Raw genomic sequence first — 23,056 nt, forward strand, 5'->3', positions numbered from 1 at the left:
GATGAGGAAAACCACACAGAGTATCCAGCACTGTGGGAATGGTGTAGTAAATGTCTGTTCAGGGAAAGGAAGCACAGCCCCCACCATGCCAATTCCAAAGCCCTTTAGCAACATGGAAAAGGCCTACCATCTAAAGCTAAGTGGGAAGGGTCCTGGGGATGAATTATGTGCACACTTTAGTTGTGCCTGGCCAAGCACCCATCTCCAAGGCAAGAAGCATTTGAAGGAACCACAAAGAAATGAAACTGTATGGGGGTGAGGGGACCATGAGGATTCTTTTGTTATGTTGTCTTTCCGCTGAATGGAGGGCAAAGATCCAACTCAGTTTATAACCAATAAAAACACCAATTCATATAAAGCAATGTAATCCCCCCTCCCCCGCCACTGTTTCCTGCATGCCCTCCCAAATAAATTGCTTGCTCTTAAATTCTCATCTCAGTTAACTTCTGGGGGAACCCAAACTAAAATGGGTCCATTCCCAGGACCAGGATGGCTGGGTCATAGGGCGTGAACATCTTTATGGTTATTTTCATGGACTTAAGACCCCATTTAAACCAAATTCATTCTCTTTCTGTTTTCATTTGCTGGATCCAAAAGTCAAGGTTTGGAGGCCCAGGCAGCTGGATCAGATCACTGGAAATAGGCTTACATGGGTCCAGCAATGCCCTCCTTCCTGTCTTCATGTACACAGATGCTAAGGCACATTGGGAGCTGACATCACCAAGACGAATTCCATGCCCAGGAGTCTGCAATTTATCAGAATGTAAAGAATGCAAAAGTGGGATTTAGCCTGCAGATTTGCATTTGTTATCAAATGTCTCCAAGCATGTTCTGTGAGGGACAAAAATTAAGCCTTTACCCAGGAGATACATTATCGCTGTATGAGACCTTCCACATATTTTTCTAATAGAAGTCATTAGAAGCTTGGCCCTCAGAGATAAGAGACCAGTGTTCTCTGTGTTCCAGCCTGTGACTCAGCAACAACATTGAGTCCTGCCCTGGGCTACTGGCAGGGCTACTCCAGAGGGTTTGGAAGGGCTTCTGGGAAAGGGATGAGGGCCAAGGGTCAGTCCCGGTGTTGGTTTGAAAACTGGCCTCTGTACATGTGGGGCAGGGAGAGATCAAAGAAAGAAGCAGATCACTCCAGACTGGTAGGTGACAGGTTTAATGAGCAGGGGAACTTAACATAAAAGGCTTGTCCTAGGTGCTGCAAGACAAGTAAACCTCCATGCTCACCGGCCAAGTCTTAAAAGTTTATATAGAGGCTTTAACTGGGTTCAGTCATGTATACTGTCCAGATGGTTTCAATACCATATCATCTCAAGGCTGTGTCCTTGGGACAGCTTCTGGAAGTGGGGAAGGCAAACAGAATGCACATTCTAAGGACAGGGAGGGCATGAGGAACTTCTAATTGCCTGGGTCCCATTCATGGGTCAACTAGCAGTCACATCCCCTCGACCTCTCCCAAAACACAAGGACCTGGGAGATGGAGCCAGGCTGGCAAATGTTCATGAGTCCTACCGCCTGCCAGTCATGGGATGGGTAGAGATTAAGAGATCATCCCTTTCCTACAAGAATAAAATAACCCAAATGTCCCTCAATGGATAAATGGATAAGCAAAATGTAGTATATCCATACACAAGACATTATTTAGTTATAGAAAGGAATGAAGTACTAACACACCCTCCAGTGTAGATGACCCTGGAAAAAAATTATGCTGAGTAAAAGAAGCGAGACACAAAAGGTCACATATTGTATAATTCCATTTACATGAAATATTCAGAATCTGTAAATCCAGAGACAGAAAGTAGAGGTTGCCAGGGACTGGGGAGGAAAAATAAGTTGAATTATGTCAGAGCAAGGGAATAATTTAAAGCCAGATATTAGCTTGCTTTCATGATGATATCAAAACAATTTTGTAGAAAATCTGTTTTCTCCAACAGGCACGAGTAGTAATGTGATGAGTCAGAGAGGGAGACATATCCATTAGGATTTAAGCCATGCTGGGGAGAATGTGATTATCATTTGGGCACAGCCACTCTAGACAATAGCATTGGAGATGAGCACGACTTGGTTTTTTTTACCATCCCATCACTCTCACTTTCCTGCCATTTTTTTTTATCACATACTTCCCACATGCTGATGGCTTCTTGTGAAAAGAACATAAAACCCATAGCAGGGAATTTTTATCAGAAGCTAACAGTTGATCTAATGACAAGCAGACAGGTGAGATAGCAGCTATATGTTTCTCTCAAAGACCGTTTTGCAAATTAATTGGACTTGGAACAGGAATTGAACAAAGAGCTGGGCAAAGCAAAAACGCAGACACATTCATCCTGAGCCTTTTGTTTCTTAAACAAGAGGTAGTAACTATTATTTGATGCAAAGAGAGAAGGAAAGATGGATGGCAGATGATTGTGAGGTAACAGCATAAGAAGGACGTGAGTGCCAGCTCCATCCAGATGCTCCAGCAGGTTCAAGGATGAGCACAGTGGGCTTGGTGCTCTTGGGGCTTGCTCTGAGGTTTAGGGCCACAATCTCCAACCCAGAGGAAGGCAACTTTTGCTCAAAAAGCCAAGTGGCCTTCAGAGACTCTTGCTTTGAATTTGTGCCTCTCAGTCACACCTTTTATGGGGCCCAGAGCTGGTGTGAGGAGCAAGGGGGGCATTTGGTCTTTATTCACGATGAAGACACCCAACAGTTTCTGCAGAAGCACAACTCACAGGACAGGGAATGGTGGACTGGACTCACAGGGAACTTGGCGCAGAACGGAACCACAGAAGGTAGGTGCTGTGAAAGCTGTATTTCATGGGAAGCTTGTGGCTGTGCTTGTCACCATTGCTTCTTACCCAGAGCCTCATGGAACAAATTAATATATCCTAATTCTCATGGTGAGGATACCCTCCTCTTTGGTTGTTTTGTGGATCAAATGAAGTAACTCATGTACAGTACCCAGCACAGAATCTGGCACATTGCTGACACTCTGGAAACGTTCATTTGTTTGAATGTGCCTAATACTAAGACTAACTATGACTTCTTCAGTTCTTGCTGGGATAGTCCCCGGCATTATCCTTAGTACTTCTTGTCCATTATCGCCTTGAATCCCTACGATAACCAGTGAGATAATATTGTTGCTTCTATTTTACAGATGAGAAAACAGAGTCCCAGGAAATAATTACTAAGCTATTTTCAAAGCACTTCCAGGGACCCCTGGGTGGCACAGTCAGTTAAGAGTCTGACTCTTGGTTTTGGCTCAGGTCGTGATCTCAGGGTTATGATTTCAGGGTCATGAGATTGAGTCCCATGTCAGGCTCTGCACTCAGCACAGAGTCTGTTTAAGTTTCTCTCTCTCTCTCTCTCTCTGCTCCTCCTCCCACGCCCCCCCCTCAAATAAAGAAATCTTTTTTTTTTTTAAACACTTCCACATGGCTTTCCCCATTTCTTATGGGATTAAAGCAGGTTAAGAGCTCGGCACCACTCCCCTCACATTAGATAGTCTCATTTTAGTGGTCCTCCTAGAAACTCTTCCTTACCTTTTACTCTGTGAGGACTCCTTCCTCCAACCCCAGTACAGTCAGGTGAGTCCTTCTCTCTGCACCTGTAAGGGCTTGTCCATACCCCTGTAAGCGTACTTTCAACATGACCTCAAGTTTTTAGGTGTCTGTCTTCCTTCCTAGACAATGAGTTCCTCAAGGGAAGGAAACACATTCTGGCCATTTTGTTTTCTCAGTGCCTGTACATAACAAAGAATGGACAAATGAACATTCATATTTAATCCTTGCACCTGCCCCACGAGGTACACATTACTACTCTTCTTTTATGGGTGAGGAACATGAAGTCCAGAGGGAGAAAATGGTTTGCTCAAGATGATGCTACTGGTGAAGGGCAGTGAGGACTCTGCCAGTTCCCACCATGTCACATTGTCCTGTCGAAGCTACTGAGTTTTAGAAATAAGGAACTCAGTCTGGGCTAAGCACTTATATACCAGAGTGGATGGAAAGGCTTAATTAAGGGAGCAGTTGGAGAAGCTTGTTTTAGGAAATGCATAGCCTCGGGATTTGAATTCTAAAATGCATCTTCAGGCAGTATCTATTGAATTGTTTCTTGATTTGTCCATATAGCAGTTGTGGATTTCTGTATATTGAATGTACATTTATGTGCAGTTAAAGGAGTTGTGTCTATTCAAAAATCACCAAGGGATACCACGTGGCTGTTACAGAACATGAGGTAGATATGTGTAGGCTGACATGAAACCACCTCCAATATTTAATGTTATTTAAGAAGCAAGGGACAGAGTGCCACATGCAATATGATGACATTTGTGTAAATTGATTTCAGGCACTCATAGATGCTGCTATATGGATACAAATCAGTCTGGATCAATTCATAAGAAACACACCAGTAATGGGAGTAATCTATAGGTTGGGAGAGGGGAGATGTCTTCATTTTATATGCTTTTCACTCTAAATTTTTTAACCATTTTTATGGATTTATTTAAAAAAATAATACACCTTTGAGTCTTCAGAGTAAGTATTTTATATTTAGTGTTTTCTAGATTTCTAGTGTCCTTGAAATGCCTTTGTACTCCACACACATGCACAGGGCACTTCTTCAAGAGCAAATTAGTGTGTTCCAGGGGCTGAAGAGTCCTGAAGTAAGGAAAACTGCTTCCATTTTAATTCAGCACGGCCCAAATATATTTGACAAGGGCCCCTGCCTCTCTATGGAACACCTTTGAACATCCCAAGCAGACTTCTGTGCTCTATTTTAGATTATGGTAAGACAGAGCTGGAAGCATCATGTACTGAATCAAACCACTTTATTTGGGCTCCCTGACATGGTGCCCCGGTTTTTAGGTTGAGTTCTTCTGTTTGGGCATTGAGAAATAACAGCTAGCAAGGTCCCTTCATTGGCATGGGAAAGAGAGGGATTCAGCCTGTCAGCCTTGACAGAGCACCTCCTGCACGCCAGGAGCTGAGCTGAGGCCAGCCCCATCCATAAAAAGGGGTCAAAAGAATGTTTCCAAGTCCTGGTGGTTGTGTTCCCATCCCAGGGCCAGGGAGCTGGCTGGACACCTCAAATGTGAGCTATAGCCACTGGAGCAGAGGACAGGCCTGTCTTGCGCCAAACACCTGTTGTTACATCGGGAGAGATGCTTCCTTTGGGTGGGCGGCCTCAGACAACTGCACGCAGCCGTTTGCCTTCATCTGCGAGTTTGGTGAGCTGGCCTCTGTTGTGGCGTCTCCCTCCTTCTGTCTCTCTGTGTCCCTCTGGGTGTCTCTGTCTCTTTTTCTGTCTCTGTGTCTGTCTCTGTGTCCCTATGTGTGTTTCTGTCTCTCTCTGCCTCTGTGTCTCTGTGTGTCTCTGTGTCTTTTTCTGTTTGTCTCTATCGCTGTCTCTGTCTCTGTGTCTCTGCCTCTGTGTTTCTCTCTTTCTCTGTGTGTGTCTCTCTGTGTCTCTGTTTCTGTGTGTCTCTCTCTCTGTCTCTGTCTCTGTGTCTCCCTAAATGCCCACCCATCTCTGTCTGTGTGGCACTCTGTGCCTGTCTCATATTGTCTCCCCAGCTTATACCCCACCTCTCCCCGTCCACTTACCTGCCTTCCTGCCTACTAGTCTCATTCCTGTCCCTCTTTTCCTCTCAGATATCTGCATCTAGGGGCAAATGCCCAGACCTATTTACTCTCTTTGTCCAATCTTCCAGTGAAGGAGATGTGGTCCCAGGAGGCTGTTCTCACTCACCCTTGATTCCTGCTGCCCTGGCCAGCCTGGGTCTGAGTCCCCACCACCTACCATTCCTGACTCCTGAAGTACCCCCCACTCTGATCTTGTGTTCTTTTTAGCTGCTGTCCATGGTTGACCCCCTCTGCACCCTGGGGACCCTTCCCTGGGACTCTGTGTAAGAACCTTGACATGAGTGGCCCATGGCCCCATGCTGGGTCCTGCCTGTCATGGTCTAGGAGCCAAGCTGCCTCATGGTCCCCTCACTTTCAAGTCAGGCTTAACAAAACTTCCAGGCTTCCTGGGATCAGCCCCCTCCTCCAAGTGCCTCAGTGAAGAATCCTAGCTCCCAGGGCCCATTCTGGGTTTGGGCATTTACAGAGCCCCCCTGCCCCAATTCCCGCCCTTGTCTGGGTTTAAATAGGTGTCAGAATTAGCCTGGCTAATTCTGAAAACTTGTACCTTCGGGGACCCGTGGGTCATACCACTTCCCTCTCTGCTTATCACAGCCCTCCCAAAGCCTCACCCCCTTCTGCAACCCAATCTGAAGCCTATCTCAGAATCTGCCAGCCCCCAGAGTCTTGGTGCCATGGTCTGAGGTCACACCATGAACAGCTAACATGTATCAAGCAGGACCTCCAGACACAGAGCTGTGCACTCTGTGTGTATTCATCAGAGGTACTCAGAAGTACCTCTGTTGTTCTATTGTAGGTCCATTATAAAGCTAAGAATAGTGAGGCTCAGAAAGGGTAAGCTCCTTGCCCAAGGCCACAGAGCTGGGAAGTGACAGTGATGAGACCTGAACCTGGGTTTGCCTATGGTCAGAGGGACTAGCAGATGCAGTGCTGCTGGCTTTGGAGATGGAAGAAGGGGTCACAGTTCAACAAACTGGGTACCTCTGGAAGATGGAAAAGGCTAGGGAGCAGACCATCCCCTAGAGGCTCCAGAAGGAACCAGGCCTGCCCATACCTTGATACTAGCCCACTAAGATGCATTTTGGACTTCTCACCTTCATAACTAGAAGATGATAGATTTGTACTGGCTTCAGCCATTAGTTTGGTGATAATTTGTACAGCAGCCATAGGAAATGAACACAGATTTTGGTCTCATCCCCTACCCTGTGGCGTTCCCACCGGGCAGACAGGACTGAGTTTGGATCCAGTTTCCTACTTTCTGGATGTACCCAGCTGAGCCAGAGTGTTCTTTTCTAACCAATGTTTACCAAACGTGGACCACATGCCAGTAGCTGGTCTGGAGGAGGGTCTCAGCACAGTGACCCTCCCTGAGCCCGATGTTCCTAGTGGGGAGGTCAGTAGCCCAGCTTCTAGGATTGGTATGAAGACTGATTCATTCAACAAAAGCTGGTTTAGCATCTATCATATGCCAGGGATTGCTTTCAGATAAAGCTCAAAGAAGGTACTCAAAATAGGAGAATATAGGGCACCTGGGTGGCTCAGGCAGTTAAGCGGCTGCCTTCGGCTCAGGTTGTGATCCCAGGGTCCTGGGATTGAGTCCCACACTGGGCTCCTTGCTCAGCGGGGAGCCTGCTTCTCCCTCTGCCCCTTCCCCTGATTGTGCTTGCTCTCCCCCATCCCTGTGTCAAATAAATAAATAAATAAATAAATAAATAAATAAATAAATAAATAAATAAAATCTTTAAAAAATAGGAGAATACAGTTGCCAGTTCTATAGCCCTTACTCTGCATGTATAAACTCATTTAATCCTCCTAAAGACCCTATGTAGCGTGGTGCTGTCACTCCCCCGTGCTGAGGGAGCCCAGAGAAGCTAAGGAATTTGCAGAGGGTCACACAGGTAGTGCGTGGCTGGTGGCATCTGTGCCCAGGCAGTCTCATTCCAGAGCCGTGTTCATGCCCTCCACGTTCTATTTCTCAGCCCTGTGGAGCTGGCTCCTGCTGTGTCCCTTCATCTCAGTCCCAACCCCTGATACCCTTCCACTTCCCATCAACCAGGCACTTGCCTAGCCGTGACCATGATCCCTCCCTAAGGTGTCCCCTTCCCTTTGTCACAGGTGCTGGCCAGAGTGTGGCCTGTGACGGCCTCAATGCCACCATGCACTGCGGCTCAGGGGAGGTCATCCAGATCCAGGACGCCTTCTATGGGCGCCAGACTCCCCATTATTGCACCCAGGGTGCTGCAGGCCCCTCGGAGGAGGAATGCAGCTGGGCCAGCATCAAGGACAAAGTGGCAGGTAAGACTCAAGGACAGCTCTGGCTGTGGGGAAAGGGCAGTTCCTGGGGTCCCGAACCCAGCCAAGGGGTATGGAAGGTTTGAAAAACCTTCATATCTGGGCCTCCCACATTAGGAAAATGGGCCAGTCTCTGCCCACAGCACCATATAGGGAAGCAAGGAGGCCATGGCTCACCCCCTCACCCAACAGCAAACCCACGTGGATGGGCCAGAGGGGCACTTTGCTCCCCACTCCACTTGGGTGTAAGAAATACTGCTTTCTTTTTTTAAAATTCTAAATACTCCAAACATATATTATATATATTATATAAAAATACTTCAGTGAACTCCCCTAGACTCACTACCCATCGTTGTTAAATCCTAACATTATGCCATATTTGCTTAATGTCCCCTCATTAGAGCAGTGAGTATGGCTTTAAATTTCCTATTATCCACTTTGATACAGGTACCAGTTTATTCGTTTAATCTCTTGTATAACTATACTGTGATGTGTCTCTTTCTCTGTTGAGAGTTGAATGGGTTGTGTCTTAATCCTCGCTGTTATGAATAATGCTGAAACACGCATTCCTGGTGGCATCTCTTGTTCATGTGGGAGAGTTTCTCCATGGCTTTGTTTTTCTAAATCAGATTAAATCTGCCTCTGAGCTGCATTTGCCTGGTGACAGGGGTTGTTTCAGGGATGATGGGGGCTCCCTGCACCCTCCTGGGGGCCTACTGTCCAGGACACAGGGGGCCCCCTCCTCTCTGCTGTGGTTAGTAGTGTCGGGCCTATAAGGTGCCAGGAAGAGAGGTGGTCTGTTACTTCTAGGCCAAAGGAGGACACAGCAGTCTATGCCCAAGCTGGAAGCTCTGGGGCCTCAGGCTGAATCTCCCTACATGAGCCTCTCAGCAACTCACTGAGGGGTTCTGCCTCCACCCAAAGGCCCCATGAGGATTCAGGGAGGAATGCCCTGTACTCCCAGAACCTGCCAAGCAGCCTCATCCCCAGTTTAGGGAAGTGTGCCACGTCTCCCTGGGAAAGTGATTTGTTCTTCTCCCCTCCACGTCTGGCCCACATTGTCCCTGGTCCCTTTAGAGCAGGTTCGGGGGAAGGAAATACTGAAATCAGCCACTTGGCTCCCACCCACTCTCCTTGTTGCTCTGGCATCCCTGAGGCTGTGGTCCCTCTGAGGGGGAAAGGCCTGGGCTGGGTGGGCTGAAGGATGTGCCTCCTTCATGGCGACCTGAGTCCCCCTTCAGGGGACTGAATGGGCTATTTCCACAAGGGCCCAGGTGCAAGTTTCCAAACTTTGCAGCCAAACCCCAGAGAGCACCTTGGAGAGGAGCCCTGCATCCTTCTGGGAAGGGTCAGAGGAACAGAGTTGGGCAGGATCCCACGGTAATCTGTTTGTATGTAAGTGTCACACTCACTCATTCATTGTCAGTTGGTCAATAAATATTCATTGAGCCCAACATTGTGCCAGGCTCTAACCTGGGGTCTGTCGATAAAGGGATGAATCAAACAGTCTGTTTTTCAAAGAGCTGGCAGTCTAATGGGGAGACAGATATGGATACAAGCAATCACCTAGCACTATGCTCAATGCCACAACAGACGGGAGCAACGGTGCTATGTATTTACTCATGCAAAAGTTATTTTTCACCTGCTATGTGCTGGGTATTGTTCTGTGTACTGGAGTGGAGATACAGCAGCGAACAAAAACAAAACAAAACACTCCCTCTCTCTTGGAGATTGTAGTCTAGTGCTGGGGTACAGAACTCTGATTGAGGAGTGTATCAAGCTAGGTTTTTTAGGAAAACAGAAACCAAGCCAGGTCTTTCAGCAGAGGAAATTAAACGCAGGGAACTGATTACCCAGCATGGAAATGCTGAGAAGTCAAACAGGGGATAATGATACAAACCTGAGATTAGCAGCAATGGAAAGCCACTGCCACCCCTAAGGGCCGGAGGGACAACTGGAGGGGATGGTCTTACCAAAATCAGAAGTCAGGGCCATCCAGTGGGTACTGGAATCATGGTGGAGGCTGCCCTTGGAAGCGAGGACCATGAGGGAGGGCCTGTCCAGAGGAAGCTGCAGTCAGAGAGAGGATGAAAAGATAGGATGAAAAGAACTCTGCCCTCTTATGTCTTCCTGTCTGGGATAGGCAGAGGTATGGCCCCAAGATTTGCCACCTTAATCCCTGGAACTCTGGGTATGATGAGATACCATGCCTGTGAATATGTTAATTTACATGGCAAAGGGACTTTGCAGATGCAATTGTGGCTCCTAATCTGGATTATCCAAGTGGGCACAATTTAACCACATGATCCCTTAAAAACAAAGAAATTTCTTTGGCTAGAAGCCAGAGATGGGGCTGATGGAGAAATCAGAGTTCAAGTGTCAGATCCAATACCCCATTGCTGGCTCTGAGATAACAGAAGGCCATGCACAAGGACTAGAGAATGGCCTCTAGGAGCTAAGGGTGGGTCCCAGCTGACATCCAGCATGGAAATGGGAGCTCAGTCCTACAACCAGGCAGCACTTGCCTGTCCATCTCCTAGGCTTCTCTGTAGGCATGTAACTCATCTGCTTGGGCAGGAGGGAGAGGTGTTGGGATGACATGAGTTTCTGGCCTGGGCTCTCCATGCTTTTCCTTCCTGTGGGCACCTGGACAGGATTCCCGATCTTTCGCCTCCTTGACAGTTCTCTAAATGTGAGTTCCCACTTTAGGCCATCTGACTGGATGCTACTGGACCAGTGCTTCCCAAAGTGGGGTGTCTGGGCCAGCAGCATCAGCATCATCTGGGAGCTTGTTTGAAAAGTAAATTCTTACACTGCCCATCCCCCATGTCAACTGACTCAGAAGCACTGGGGGTGGGGTCTGGAAATCTGTGTCTTCCAGAGCCCTCCAGGAGATTCTGGTGTATTCTAAGATTTGAGAACCCTTGTGCTGGACCCTGAGCTGCTTGAGGGAAAGAATCCTACTTCTCTCTCCCCCTAGTACCTAGGTCAGTGTCTGGTCTTCAGTGGATACCAGCAGATATTCACTGGGTGGAGGGTGGGTGAATGAATGAATGAATGAATGAGAGGTCATTCATCTCAGTCTGAACCTGTCCTTTTTCGTCCTTCACACCGTTCCTGCTCCTGCTGGGATTCGGGCACTTCCCAGGCCAGTGCCAGGGGCTGCAAGTATGCCAGGTGGCAGCAGATGGGACCTACTTTGGAGACCTGTGCCCCACCCAGGGCAGCTACCTGTGGGTGCATTACCAGTGCCAGGAAGGTGAGTCCCCAGCTTGCCTGGACATGGGAATTCCCTCATTTCCACATCAGGTCCAGCCCCACTTGGAGCAGAGAGATCTGTGCGCTAAGAGACTTCCTCACTTACAGATGATTCCCTGCAACCTGACCTCCCCACCTGGCCTAGCCTCATGGGGTAAAGGGTTTGAGGCTCCTATTGCAGAAATGAGCTGTCAAGCCAGAAGTTAAAAATATATTTATTTTTTAACTTCCAGGACCCTTCAAATTAAATTTCATGGCGTGACCCAATAAACACATCAGACAAGACCAACATTGCTTGACTGAAAGAAGTCAAAAGATGTCTTGCTACCATACCCCATACCCACTCAACCACCATCCTGCCCATAGGCTGCATTTTAGAACACACAGGGACTTTTAAAAACTACAAATTTTGAAAGCCATAAAAATAACCCATATTATTACACTTTATAAAAGTTTTATAAGTCAAGAGGGAAGAATTCCTCCCTTCAATTCTACAGTCCTACTCTCCTTCAGGAAACCACTGTTAAATGTTTAGAATAAATTCTCTGCTTTTCAAACTGTTTTCATAGACATGACTGTGTATGAATGTATATACGTAAAATATAATCATGTTAAATATGTTGTTTACAGCTCAACTTTTTTTTACTTAATAATATATCCTAGACATCTCTCCCAGTCACTACCTTATTCTTTTAATGGCTGCATAGTATCCCATCATAAGATTATGTCAAAATTTATTGGACCAGCCCCTGCTGACGGATATTTAGGTTTCTTCTGACTTTTTGTTGTTAAGTATCACTCTGCAGTGCTCATTCTTGTGCATATATCTTGACATGCGCCTGATTATTTTTAGAAGAGAGATCCCTAGTAGAGGGAATGCTGGGTCATAGGGTATATGCTTTTTTACACTCCAAAATGGCTGCATTGATTTACATTCCCATTAGTAGCATACACGAACGCCACTTTCCCCTATGCCATTGTCCAGGGAATTAGTCACAATGGCACCTTCTATTGAGAGCATGAGAGATGGTGCAGGGAACTCTAAAGGGAAGAAGTGAGTCAGGGAACGTTGGGGTCCCCAGGGGCCATCCAAGAGAGCAGGGTCCATGTAGGAGGGAGGACCACACAGAGACGAGGAGAGGACAGGTTTCCCCAGCACCATTAGTTTACTAGACACCCTTCGGCGGAGTTAGAGTGAGCGGGATGTCTTCATTCTGTTTTCTGGGAAGAAGAGGCCATGTGTTTTGGCAGTGCTTTCCATTTGGTGGTTTTGCTAAAGGACAAATGGTGCCCTTTGGAGATCTGCCAGTCACAGTGTGGCTGTCATTGGACCAATGCATTGCTTAGGGCAGCGGATGTACTGGGTCTGGAGACCCCAGACAAAATTTTCTGCTCCAACTTTGATTTCAAATATCCTGCCCCCCTGTGAACATGTGTGTTCTGATCACAGTGTTTCTGATTTGTAAAAGGAGAGACTTTATCCAGCATCCCTGTGCCCCCCGCCACAGTGCCCGGAAGGGCCTAGCCATGGTCCATGTTTCCTCGTAGCTGCGGATCAGGACGGCGACAATGTTCGGAGCAGCTCAGGAAAGTCCTTTTCATTTGTATTCATCTCCTATCTTTTCCTTCCTTGTTTGTGCTTGGAAACTGAAAGATTATGCTGCACAATTAGCCCAGGGCTGCATGAAGCCCCAGCAAATTCTACTCCCCTCCCCATCCTCCATGCTAACTTTGAAAGCTCAGGTTTTATAGAATTTAATGTGCACTAAATGGCTTACAATGAATCATTGGCCACCTTAGCCAAGTAGATTTTCCTAAAGGTGCTTTGCCTTTTGTCTTTTTAAACATGATAAAATACATTTAGACAATCAATAGAATCCTGGTTAAATAAATTAGAGTACATTGTGCAGCTATTACAAAGAACAAGGCAGCTCTAACTGAATTCATACAGAACAATCTCCAGGATACAGTAAGTGAAAAAAGTGGAAGGTGTCAAATAGTGAATATACATCCTGCACCGTTTGTACAAACAGGAAAGTATGTATGTGCTTGGGAGTGTGTAGACATCCCTGGAAGTGACCCTGGATACTGGTAACAATGATTGCCTCTGAAGGAGGGAAGGGAGGCTTTCTTTTCACTCTGTACCCTTTATACATTTCAAATTCTGTACCTTGGTCACCTATTACCTATGAATTAAAAATAAAATTCAAAAGAACTTTAAAAAGTAAAAATAAAATTTAAAAAACTTTAAAAGCCTCACCTGATGATGAAGGACAGGTGGATATAAGAGAGTAGGTTTTAAACAGAAGCATGCAATTTTGCTTTCTGATGGCACACAGCATTTTCCTTTTTGATCTGCAGGCCTGCAGCTGATGGTGTCCAATGAAAGTTTCATCTTTGAAAATGTCACCATCTCCCTCACATGGCTCCTCTCTCCCTTCACTGGAAATCTGTCATGTATAATTAGTACAGGAGATGGCCACACTTTCAATCCCTACTACCCCCCCAGGTAAGAGGAATCTCTGAGACTTAAGTCAGGATGTATCTGTCAGTTTCTGCTGCATAACAAAACATCCCAAAACTTAGTAGCTTACAATAATATTATTTCTCTTGGTTCTTTGGATCAGCTAAGTGGCTTTGCTTATCTGGGCCAGCTTAGCTGGGGGTGAATGGCCTCAGAAGTCCTCACTTCCATGTCTGGTGGCTAGCTGAATGTTGGCTAGCAGTGTGTGTTGCTCATAACCCAAGAAGCTAGCCTAGCCTCACAGGCATGGTGTCTGAGGGTTTCTAGTAGCAAGTGAGAACAAAGCCTAAGGTGCAAGCATTTCTCAAATCTCTACTTGTGTTACATTTTCTAATGTCTCATTGGCCAAAGCAAGTTCTATGGCCAAGCCCAGCTTCAACAGGTGGAGAAATGGACTCCACCTGTTGATGGAAGGAATGGCAGAGCCACAATACCAAGGGGCATACATCCGGCCAGGAATGGGAGGAAGTGGCATTCACAGGTTTTCTCATGATGGAGTCCACGTGAAGTGATGAAGAGCTGGGTCCTTATGGCTTGGCTCTGGGTAGAATCTCTCCTGGGTCACTGCCCAAGGAGTCGGTAATGAGGTGAAGAAGATGCTCACCTGGGTGTGGGAATGTTTTCTGTTGGCAAGAATAATAAAAAATAAGAGTAGCAACATTAAAAACAGTTCAGCCAAGCAGCTTTCACATATAATCTCACATATGATCTCATTTAATCCTCACTGCAACCCTATCCAATAGAATAGCCACCCGCCACATGAGCTACTGAACACTTGAAATGTGGCAGGTCTTAAGATATGCTGTAAATGTAAAATACACGTGGGATTTTGAAGATTTAGCTCCCCCCCCAACCTCCCGTAAAAAATGTAAAATATCTCACTAATTTTTTATATTGATTACATGTTGAAATGAAAGTATTTTGGATATATTGGGTTAAAGAAAAGTATTATATATATATATATGTATATATATATATGTATATATATATATATAGTAATTTTCTCTATTCCTACTTTTTCAATGTGGCTATCAAAACATACACACATGTGGCTCACACTGTATTTCTATTGGACAGTGCTGAGCTAGGTAATTATTATCTTGTTTTTTAGATAAAGCAACTGAGGCTCAGAGGGGTTATAGTGGCATTGCCCAAGCCATGCAGCTAGAGAGTGGCAGCATGGTGATGCAAACCGGGACTGGCTGGCATCAAAGCTGAGGCTCTGAAGCCCCAGTGGATTATACAGCATGGGCATCAGGGCCTGAAGGCCCTACTCTGAATCCTCTAGGGGAACAGAGCCTTCCCAATCTGATAGAGGCTGAACCTGGTTCATAACATTTCAAAGTCCTACCTGGGCCTGGGGTAAGCTCCATTCTGCTCTGCTGGGTACCTGAGAATGTTCCAGAGTTTTCAGATCCTCATTGGGTTTGGAGGCTTTTTATAGGGGTCCTCAGTTCAACATGAATCCCCAGGGAAATCATGGAGGCCCATAGTCCCTCTCCTCACTCCACAACATCTGCAGCTCTAGCTTTTTGGAGCTAGAGGTTCTGAATCCAGCCCTGTGCATGCTCGGCATTGAGGGAAGCCCTGGGTGGGGTGGGGCCAAGAGGGGGCCAGTCCTGTCCATGGCCCAAATCTGCTCCGGTGAGTGCTGGTTTCAAACCCAATGGTCTTCTGAGGTCTCACGCATCCGGCCATTACGTCAAAATAAAATGGTATGTCCAGAAGCTAAGGTTCTAATCCCAGCTGCTGCTAACATGTGTGAGACAATCCCTGGTCTTGGGTTTCCATTTCCTTCCCTCTTGCATTTATATTTATGACTGCCTTGGTTGTTTCATGGAGTAAAACAAGACCTTACATGTGTAGATGCTTTGGGGAAGAAAATGTGTAAGTGACATAAATACCCATGGCCTTGTTCTGCAGGTTTCTTCCTTGCTACCATTTCATTGGTAAAACAACAAATGCTCAGCTACACAATCTTCCGGCCCCCAAATTTTAAACAACTTGCATTTGGATTAGTCAAAATTGACTGTCGGTAGCCCTGCTAAGACCTTTAGTTAAACAAGGACATTCCAGTAATAAACAAACAGTAGCTAAAAACTGGAGAAAATGGGACAAAATGCTAGTATTTGTCAACTCTGGATGGTGAGGTGAAGGGTGTTTGTTATCTTGCGGTCTGCAGACTCTGTGATTAAAGTTTTTGATAATTGAAGAGAAACAATAATCAGTGTTTTACATTTGCAATCCCTCTGGGCATTAGCTCGAAGCCAAAGCCACTGGCATTTTCTTTCTTTCCAAAAGAAGTAGTGGTGATACCCTCTGCCATCACTCCTCTCAAACAATCCAATTTCATCTATTTTAAAAACTTGTTGGACTTTGAAACTACCTGCCCACCTTCTTCTATCATTTTTGTTAACTTTGGGAGATACATTTCTGATGCTTTATCAGCACCAGCAGCCTCAGCCAGAATTTTAGAAATGGCATGAATTTTAAGTATACAGAAGTCACATACCTTGTGTGAACATCACTGTGCTTTTCTTTCATGTGTTTGTACAGAACCCTGCTTTTGCTTAACTCCTTGTTAAGCTAAAATGTAAATCAGACACTTCAGCTCTGTTGTAGACAAATAGCATGAGCTGATTGGGAAGAATCCAATCTCAAACAGAAACAGCATAATAAAAGTCAAAGGATTTCTCCTTGAGAAGCTCCTTCTCGCTTTGCATTCCCCATGTCTTGTGTTCATTTGAACGTCAGGCTGTTTTGCTTTACTGTTTGCTGTGGGAAACTGTCTATGTTTCTGAAATTGATCACGCGCCTTATGGAACAATTTGCTAAGGTGAAATTTGTCCTTGTCCCGCGTTGGGTAACTCAGCGCCACCTACAGACATATCCGGGAATTGCCGTCATTCTTGAGTCTATTCAGAGCTGCCCCTGCACACAACTGAGTCTGCAAGGGGGTACCTCCCAGGAAATCGGTAATTCTCAAGACAACACAAAATTTAGGGTGACCTAGATGTACAGAATTTTGGGAGGCTCAGAGGAATTATGTGGGAGGTGATGGTCACAAAGGACTGAAGTCTTTCGGGGGAATCCGGCAGGAGGAGTGGTGGTAGAGAAAGGGAGGTCATGGATGTGAAGGGGCGTGGCCTCCTCACATAACTTCGAGCATCTTATTACAAGGGTAGTTCAGGGGTGTGTGGGGAAAAATGAAAGATGATGCTGGAAAACTCAAAAGAGGTCTGCTGATGAAGAGCCTTGATGCCAGCCAGTTTAGAGAAATTGTTTTTAGAATATGTAATTTGGATGCCAGGAAACTGATTTGTGGGGCAACAGGTTTCCTGGGGGGTACAAGGATGGAGCAGGGGCAAAAGTTGGACTGGGATGCACTAGCAACACAGGCCCCTCCAATCTCCACAGAGAACTCTAGAGCTGGGACCTGTCTTGATTGAGGCAAGAGAGTGAAACTTTGTACCCTGGCACTGGGCAGCCCTTGGAGGCAAGATGGCATCTTGAGGGAGGCAGCTCCCTTTGGCTAAGGGGAATTCCTGGAGATGGATTCAGGTGTGAGCCCTCCGGCACTAACACGCCAGAGTGTTGGGGGGATGCAGACCTCGGTCTTGAAGGATAGACTCTCGGTGACATGCATCCACTACAGAGGATATATAAGAATCTTCAGGCCATTCAGGTACATGACCTGTGATTGTTAATATTATTGCAAGTATTGCTAATAGTGGCTTGGTAATTTAAGGACTAAATGGGACTACAAAGAAGAAAAGAACTGGCACAGAGTTGATTCTCAAAAATGGGTAACTGTTGCCATTACATTCATATTACATAGAAGTAGGCACTACTTTTATTTTTAAGAGGCTAAGTGGCATAAATGTCATCATATTATAAAAATAAAACTACAATATTTGAGTCTATTACATGCCAGGTACTTACTCAGCCATGGTCTCATGTAAACCTTAGAATGACCCAGCCAGGAATGGCTCTTGCCTCATTGTATGGACAAGGGCACTGAGACATTAGGTTATACAGGTGACTGATGGGAGTCCTGGAGACCTCACTTCCAGCTTCCTACCCTCTCCATTCCACCACACTGCCCGATCTGGTCAGAGGGCCTTGTCCACCAAGCTGGGTAGCAACCTGTGAGTGACATTAACAAAATGACACAGACCTTGGTATTCTTAACAATTATACATTATGAGCAAAGATTAAAAATGTGAGCTTCCTTCTCCATTTTCTTTCTTTTTAAAGAAAAGCTGCATCCCATTAATGTTAACTACCTAGCAGCATGTACAAATCAGTGAGAGGCATTTTTTTATCAATTTTTTATTGAAGCATAGATACATGCAAAAAATGCACAAAAAGACACAGCTCAGTTAATTTTTACACAGTGAACACACCCATGTAACCAGCACTCAGATCAAGAAATAAAACATGACCTGTCTCCCAGGAATCCTCCTCAGGCCCCCAAGGGTACTGATTCCTACCACTATCAATCAGTGCAACCTGTTTGCAACTTCTGTAAATGGAATCATAAAATGTATTCTCTTTTGTGTTTGACATCTGTTCAATAGTGCCTTTTTGAGATTTATCCATATTGTTGTGTATAATTATGATTTCTTTTTTCTCATTCCTGTATACCATTCCATTGTATGAACATTCCTCAGTTTACTTATCCATTCTAGTGTTGATAGGCCTTTTGGGTGGTTTCCCATTTGGGCAATTACAAATTGTGCAGCTGTGAACATTTGAGCACAAGTCTTTTGTGCACACATGTACACATTTCTGTTGGGTTTGCACCCAGGAGTGGAACTGCCGGCTCACAGCATCATAACAAAATGTTTAGTTGTTGCCTCTGTTGCTTTGTACTCTGAGCGTATCTTCCCTTTGTTGGCAGCAGTTTCTAAAACGACTTTGTTGTCTTCTCCCTTGGGTGGGCTCACTGGAGACAGATCAGGAAAAATCCATTTCTCTGCCTTTTAGTCCTGGGCAATTTCAGTTGGCAGCAGAGTTCAGAGAATGGAATGAGTTGCTTCTTCCAGGCAGGTCCCTGAAAAATAGCCCAGATTTTGCTATTCAAAACCATCCTTCACATTTCTCTAAAGAGTATTATTTTCTTGTTCTGAAATCTACATAGTCTGATATTAATAAAGCCTTATCAAGCATTTTTTTCATTACTGTTTGCTGGTGAAGCTTCTATACTTGTACTTTTAACATATCTTTATCATTATATTTAAAGTAGGCTTCTTGTAGACAATCTTTGGTTGAGTCTTGGTTTTTTAAAATTCCATCTGGCACAATAATTTTTGTGTTTAGACCATTTACAAGTAATGTAATTATTGATATAGTTAGATTTAGGTCTACTATATTTAGTTATTTGTTTTCTCTTTGCCCTTCTGTTTATTTTCCCTCTGTTCCTCTCCTTTCTTGTCTTCTTTTGGAGTATTTGAATATTTTTAGTATCCCATTTTAACATATCTATCAGCTTTTTTGGTTCTCTTTATTACTTTTTTAGTAGTTGCTTCAGGGATTACTATACACATATCCAACCTTTCGTTGTCTACATGGAGTTAATATCTGACTTCAGTAAAATGTTGAAGCCTTACTGGCATATAGGTCCCTTTGCCCAACCTCCTTTATAATTGTCCTACGTAGGACAGTTACATACATTGAAAGCCCCTTTCAACAGTCATACACATTTAAAGAACTTATGAGGAGAAAAGTAGCCTATGCATTTACCAAAATAATTAACCATTACTTGTGCTCTCCCTTCATCCCTGAAATTCCAAGTTCCCCTCTGATACCATTTCCCATCAGCTGGAAAAACTCCCTTAACCATTTCTTTTATAGCAGATTTTCTGGCAACAAATTCTCTTAGAGGATTTCTTTATTCCTGAGAATGTCTTTATTTTGCTTCCCTTCCTGGAGGACATTTCTGCTGGATATAGAATTAAGTGTTGAAAGTTCTTTTCTTTCAACACTTAAAGATGTTGCCACTGTCTTCTGACCACCATGGGTTTCTGAGGGGAAATCTACAGTCACTCACAACTCTACGTGTAATGTGCCATTTTTTTCAGCAGTTTGATTTTTTTATTTATCTCATTTATCTTTGATTCTCAGCAGTTTGATTACTATATGTGTGGGCATGGTTTTCTTTAACTTTTTTCCTTTTGGGGTTCATGGAGCTTCTTGAGTCTTCAAATGTATGTGTTTTGCCAAATTGGGTAAGTTTTCATCCATTATTTCTTGAGTATACTTTTCTACACCAATCTCTCTCTTCTTATTGGTACTCCAATGACACAAATATTTTATCTTTTGATGTTGTCACACAGATTGATGATGCTCATTTTTAAAAATTTAATATTTTATTAATATTTACATTTATTTAATATCTGTTCTTCAACTTGGATGCTTTCTCTTGCTTTATGTTCAAGTTCACCAACTTTCCTCTGTCGTCACTATTCTGCTATTGCATCCAGGGAATTTTTTATTTCAGATATTGTGTTTTTTATTTCTAAAACTTCCATTTTTTAAAAAAACAGTTTCTGTTTCTCTGTTCAGAATGTCTAGCTTTCCATTCATTTAAAGAGGGTTTGCTTTTATGTCATGGAGCATGGCTATAATGGCAGATTTCAAGTCTGTCTGATAATTCTAACCCCTGAGTCGTCTACAGGCTGACATCTATTATGTTTTCCCTTGAGATTGGATCAAATTTTCCTCATTCTTTGTATATCAAGCAATTTTGGATTGTATTCTGGACATTTTGATAGTAGGTTCTGAGACTCTGAATCCTGTTAAAATCCTCTGGAAAATGGATTTTTGTTTGTTTTCTTTTAGCAGGCAACCCCGCCCCCCCGCCCCCCCCCCCCCCCCCGCAGTTAGATTCAGACCACGTTTTATGACTTGCCTTCTGTGAGCAATGGCTCCCATGTCCATTCAGTTTCCAAAGTTGTTTGGGTCTGCCCCACTCATGTGCCACTCAGGGTGGTATTTATGTTGTAGTTTGACTTCATCAAAGCCTTGGCTGTATGCCTTTGGGTCTGTTTTACAGTATAATCTGTGGGGGAGGTCATGGTTTGTGCTGGGCTGTTCACAGAAGTGGGGGATCCTCCTCTCCACATCTCTCCTTTTCAGGGTTTCCCCCACAATCTCCAGCTCCCACAGGTCTTTCTTCATTGCTCCTCTGGCTAGAAAGATGGGTTTTCTCTTGGGGATTTGGTGTTTGCATCACCCTATGCAGTCAATACAGCTCTGAGGGAGGACAGCCTGGGTCAGGGCCAAGAGAGAAAAAAAAGAGAGAACACAAAACAAAAACAGATATTTTCCCTGTGTTCTTGAGCTCACTGGGTCCCTTTTCCTGGTTCTCTGGCTAAACAGAGGGGATTTCTCTTGGGGTTTTTGTTTTCTTCATTCATTGTGCAGTTTTGTGACTCAGGCTACCCTAGGGACAAAGCCAAGAGATAAAGGAGGTTTAAAAGAAAGACAAAACAGGAAAATGCCATCTTTATGGATAATTCTTAAAGTTTTCACTTTCTTCCCCAACTGTCTGCTGTTGTTTACTTTTCAGAATCCTCAGGAAGTTTTTTTGTAATCTGCCCAGGTTTTTCATTGTAATCAATGGAAGAAATAGGCTGTGGTAGGCTTACACCGTGGTGGCCAGCACCAAAAGTCAGGTTACTGTTTTCCAAGCTTTTTCACAAATATGTTCATTTGTCAAATATTTCTCAGCATCCACTCTGTGCTGGGCGCTGTGCTAGGTGCCAGGTTTATAACTGAGAATTAGACAAGACACTGTGTTGACGACCTAGCAGAGAAGAATCAGAAGAAGCTACAGCATTTCCTTTTTAGGGACCTAAGGAAGGCTTCCTTGAGGTGGTGATGTTTAAGCTGAGAATGGAAGGAGCAGCATGAGTGTGAGCAGAGATGGGTAAGAGCCTTCCCAGCAAAGAATAGCACACCTGCAGGCCTTGAAGCAGACAGGAGGTGGCACATTCCAGGAACTGAGAAGAGGTCTGAGTGGACATAGAGTTAGAGGGGTGTGGCAGGAGATGGGGGTGAGGTCAGGAAGGCAGGTCATGTGGGTCTTTACAGGCCATGTTAGAGATTTTTAACTAGTTCCCTTGGGAAAATGAGAAGCAAAACATACCCATAATTCTGATACATTTGGAATAGGATCCCATTTTACACATGGGGAAAATATGGCTCAGAAGGGTAGGCTGGGGCATAGTATTTTACAGATAAAGCAAGAAGACCCAGAGAGGGGATTTATGTGAATGACAGAAAGAATAAATAGCAGAAAAAGGACTTGTAACCAAATATTCAACTCCCTGGCTGGTCACTGCTCTTTCTTCCATTCCCACCTGTTCCAGACATCTCAATGTAACCTTCATGAACACCAACAGCTTGGTTGTGTAGCGTCTCTTTCTTCATCTGTTTGTCTTTGCAGAACAGGGGAGCATGAGGTGGGTGAGTGCATGTGTGCACACATGTGTGAATGCATGTGTTTGTGTGTCTGCAACACTGCTAACACCGACTATTGCCTGCAGTTCATCCAGCAATGTGACCCACCAGTTCAAGCCCCTGGGGAATTCACTGTGTTTACCGAGCGCACAACCACTGAGTGGCACGTGATGGCTCAGAAGCACGTGACCATCCGAGACAAGATGGAGAGGCTCCATGTGACCAGGTACTCCAGCCTGTCCAAGTCAGGAGCCAGCCCTCTCTGCCGCGCTGTCTTTGGGGACCCGTTGTGGATTCAGGTGGTACTTGATGGAGGTGAGTCTACAGAAATGGTCAAGGTCAAGGCAACCTTGATTCTTCCCCACATCTATCCACCCAACTCCCAGGCTTTAGTGAATACTAACAGCACTCATATATTGAGTCAGTTTTTTAGCTCAATAGCACCTAGTATGTGCCCGGAACTGGTCTAAGTGCTTTACATGTACTAGCCCACCCAGTATGTACTACTATTATCTCTGTTTTACATATGAAGAAATGCAGGGAAAGTTCAGAAATTGGCTCAAAGTCACAAGCCCAGTAAGCTAGTGAAGCTCTCAGCCTTCCGAATGTCCTTTTTTGCATGTACATGGTCTCATCAGAAGAACTGAATTTCCAAGTCACTCCTTGTTGGGGGAACTTGAATAGGACTGGGAGAGCTACCAGCTGGGCCAGAGGTCATCTCAGCGTGGCCAGCACTGACCAGCTTGGCACAATGATGCTGCCCCCAATCAGAACTGCTATTCAGTGACATATACTGCTACACCCACAGGAGCTGCTGTGGCTGGTGTCTGCTCTGATTGGCCAGTTTCTTTTCTGATTGGTCATAGAGGCCATTCTTATTGGT

At 44.8% G+C, this 23,056-nt stretch overlaps 1 protein-coding gene across 1 annotated transcript in view; it reads left to right on the forward strand.

The window, feature by feature from the left end:
* Window positions 1–2,161: 2,161 nt before the first annotated feature.
* LOC123855231 (polycystin-1-like protein 2) overlaps window positions 2,162–23,056 on the forward strand; it is a 36,469-nt gene continuing 15,574 nt past the window's right edge. The window contains 7 exon segments of the mRNA XM_054511246.1: window positions 2,162–2,783; window positions 5,054–5,218; window positions 7,749–7,928; window positions 11,074–11,184; window positions 13,545–13,692; window positions 22,260–22,285; window positions 22,288–22,488. Of these exon segments, the coding sequence (XP_054367221.1) occupies window positions 2,483–2,783; window positions 5,054–5,218; window positions 7,749–7,928; window positions 11,074–11,184; window positions 13,545–13,692; window positions 22,260–22,285; window positions 22,288–22,488 (1,132 nt within the window). The 5' untranslated portion in view covers window positions 2,162–2,482.

This window comes from Mirounga angustirostris, unplaced genomic scaffold (genome assembly GCF_029215605.1).
Source record: "Mirounga angustirostris isolate CCGP_5_RB_7025 unplaced genomic scaffold, mMirAng1.0.hap1 SCAF_16, whole genome shotgun sequence".
NCBI classification, from domain to species: domain Eukaryota; kingdom Metazoa; phylum Chordata; class Mammalia; order Carnivora; family Phocidae; genus Mirounga; species Mirounga angustirostris.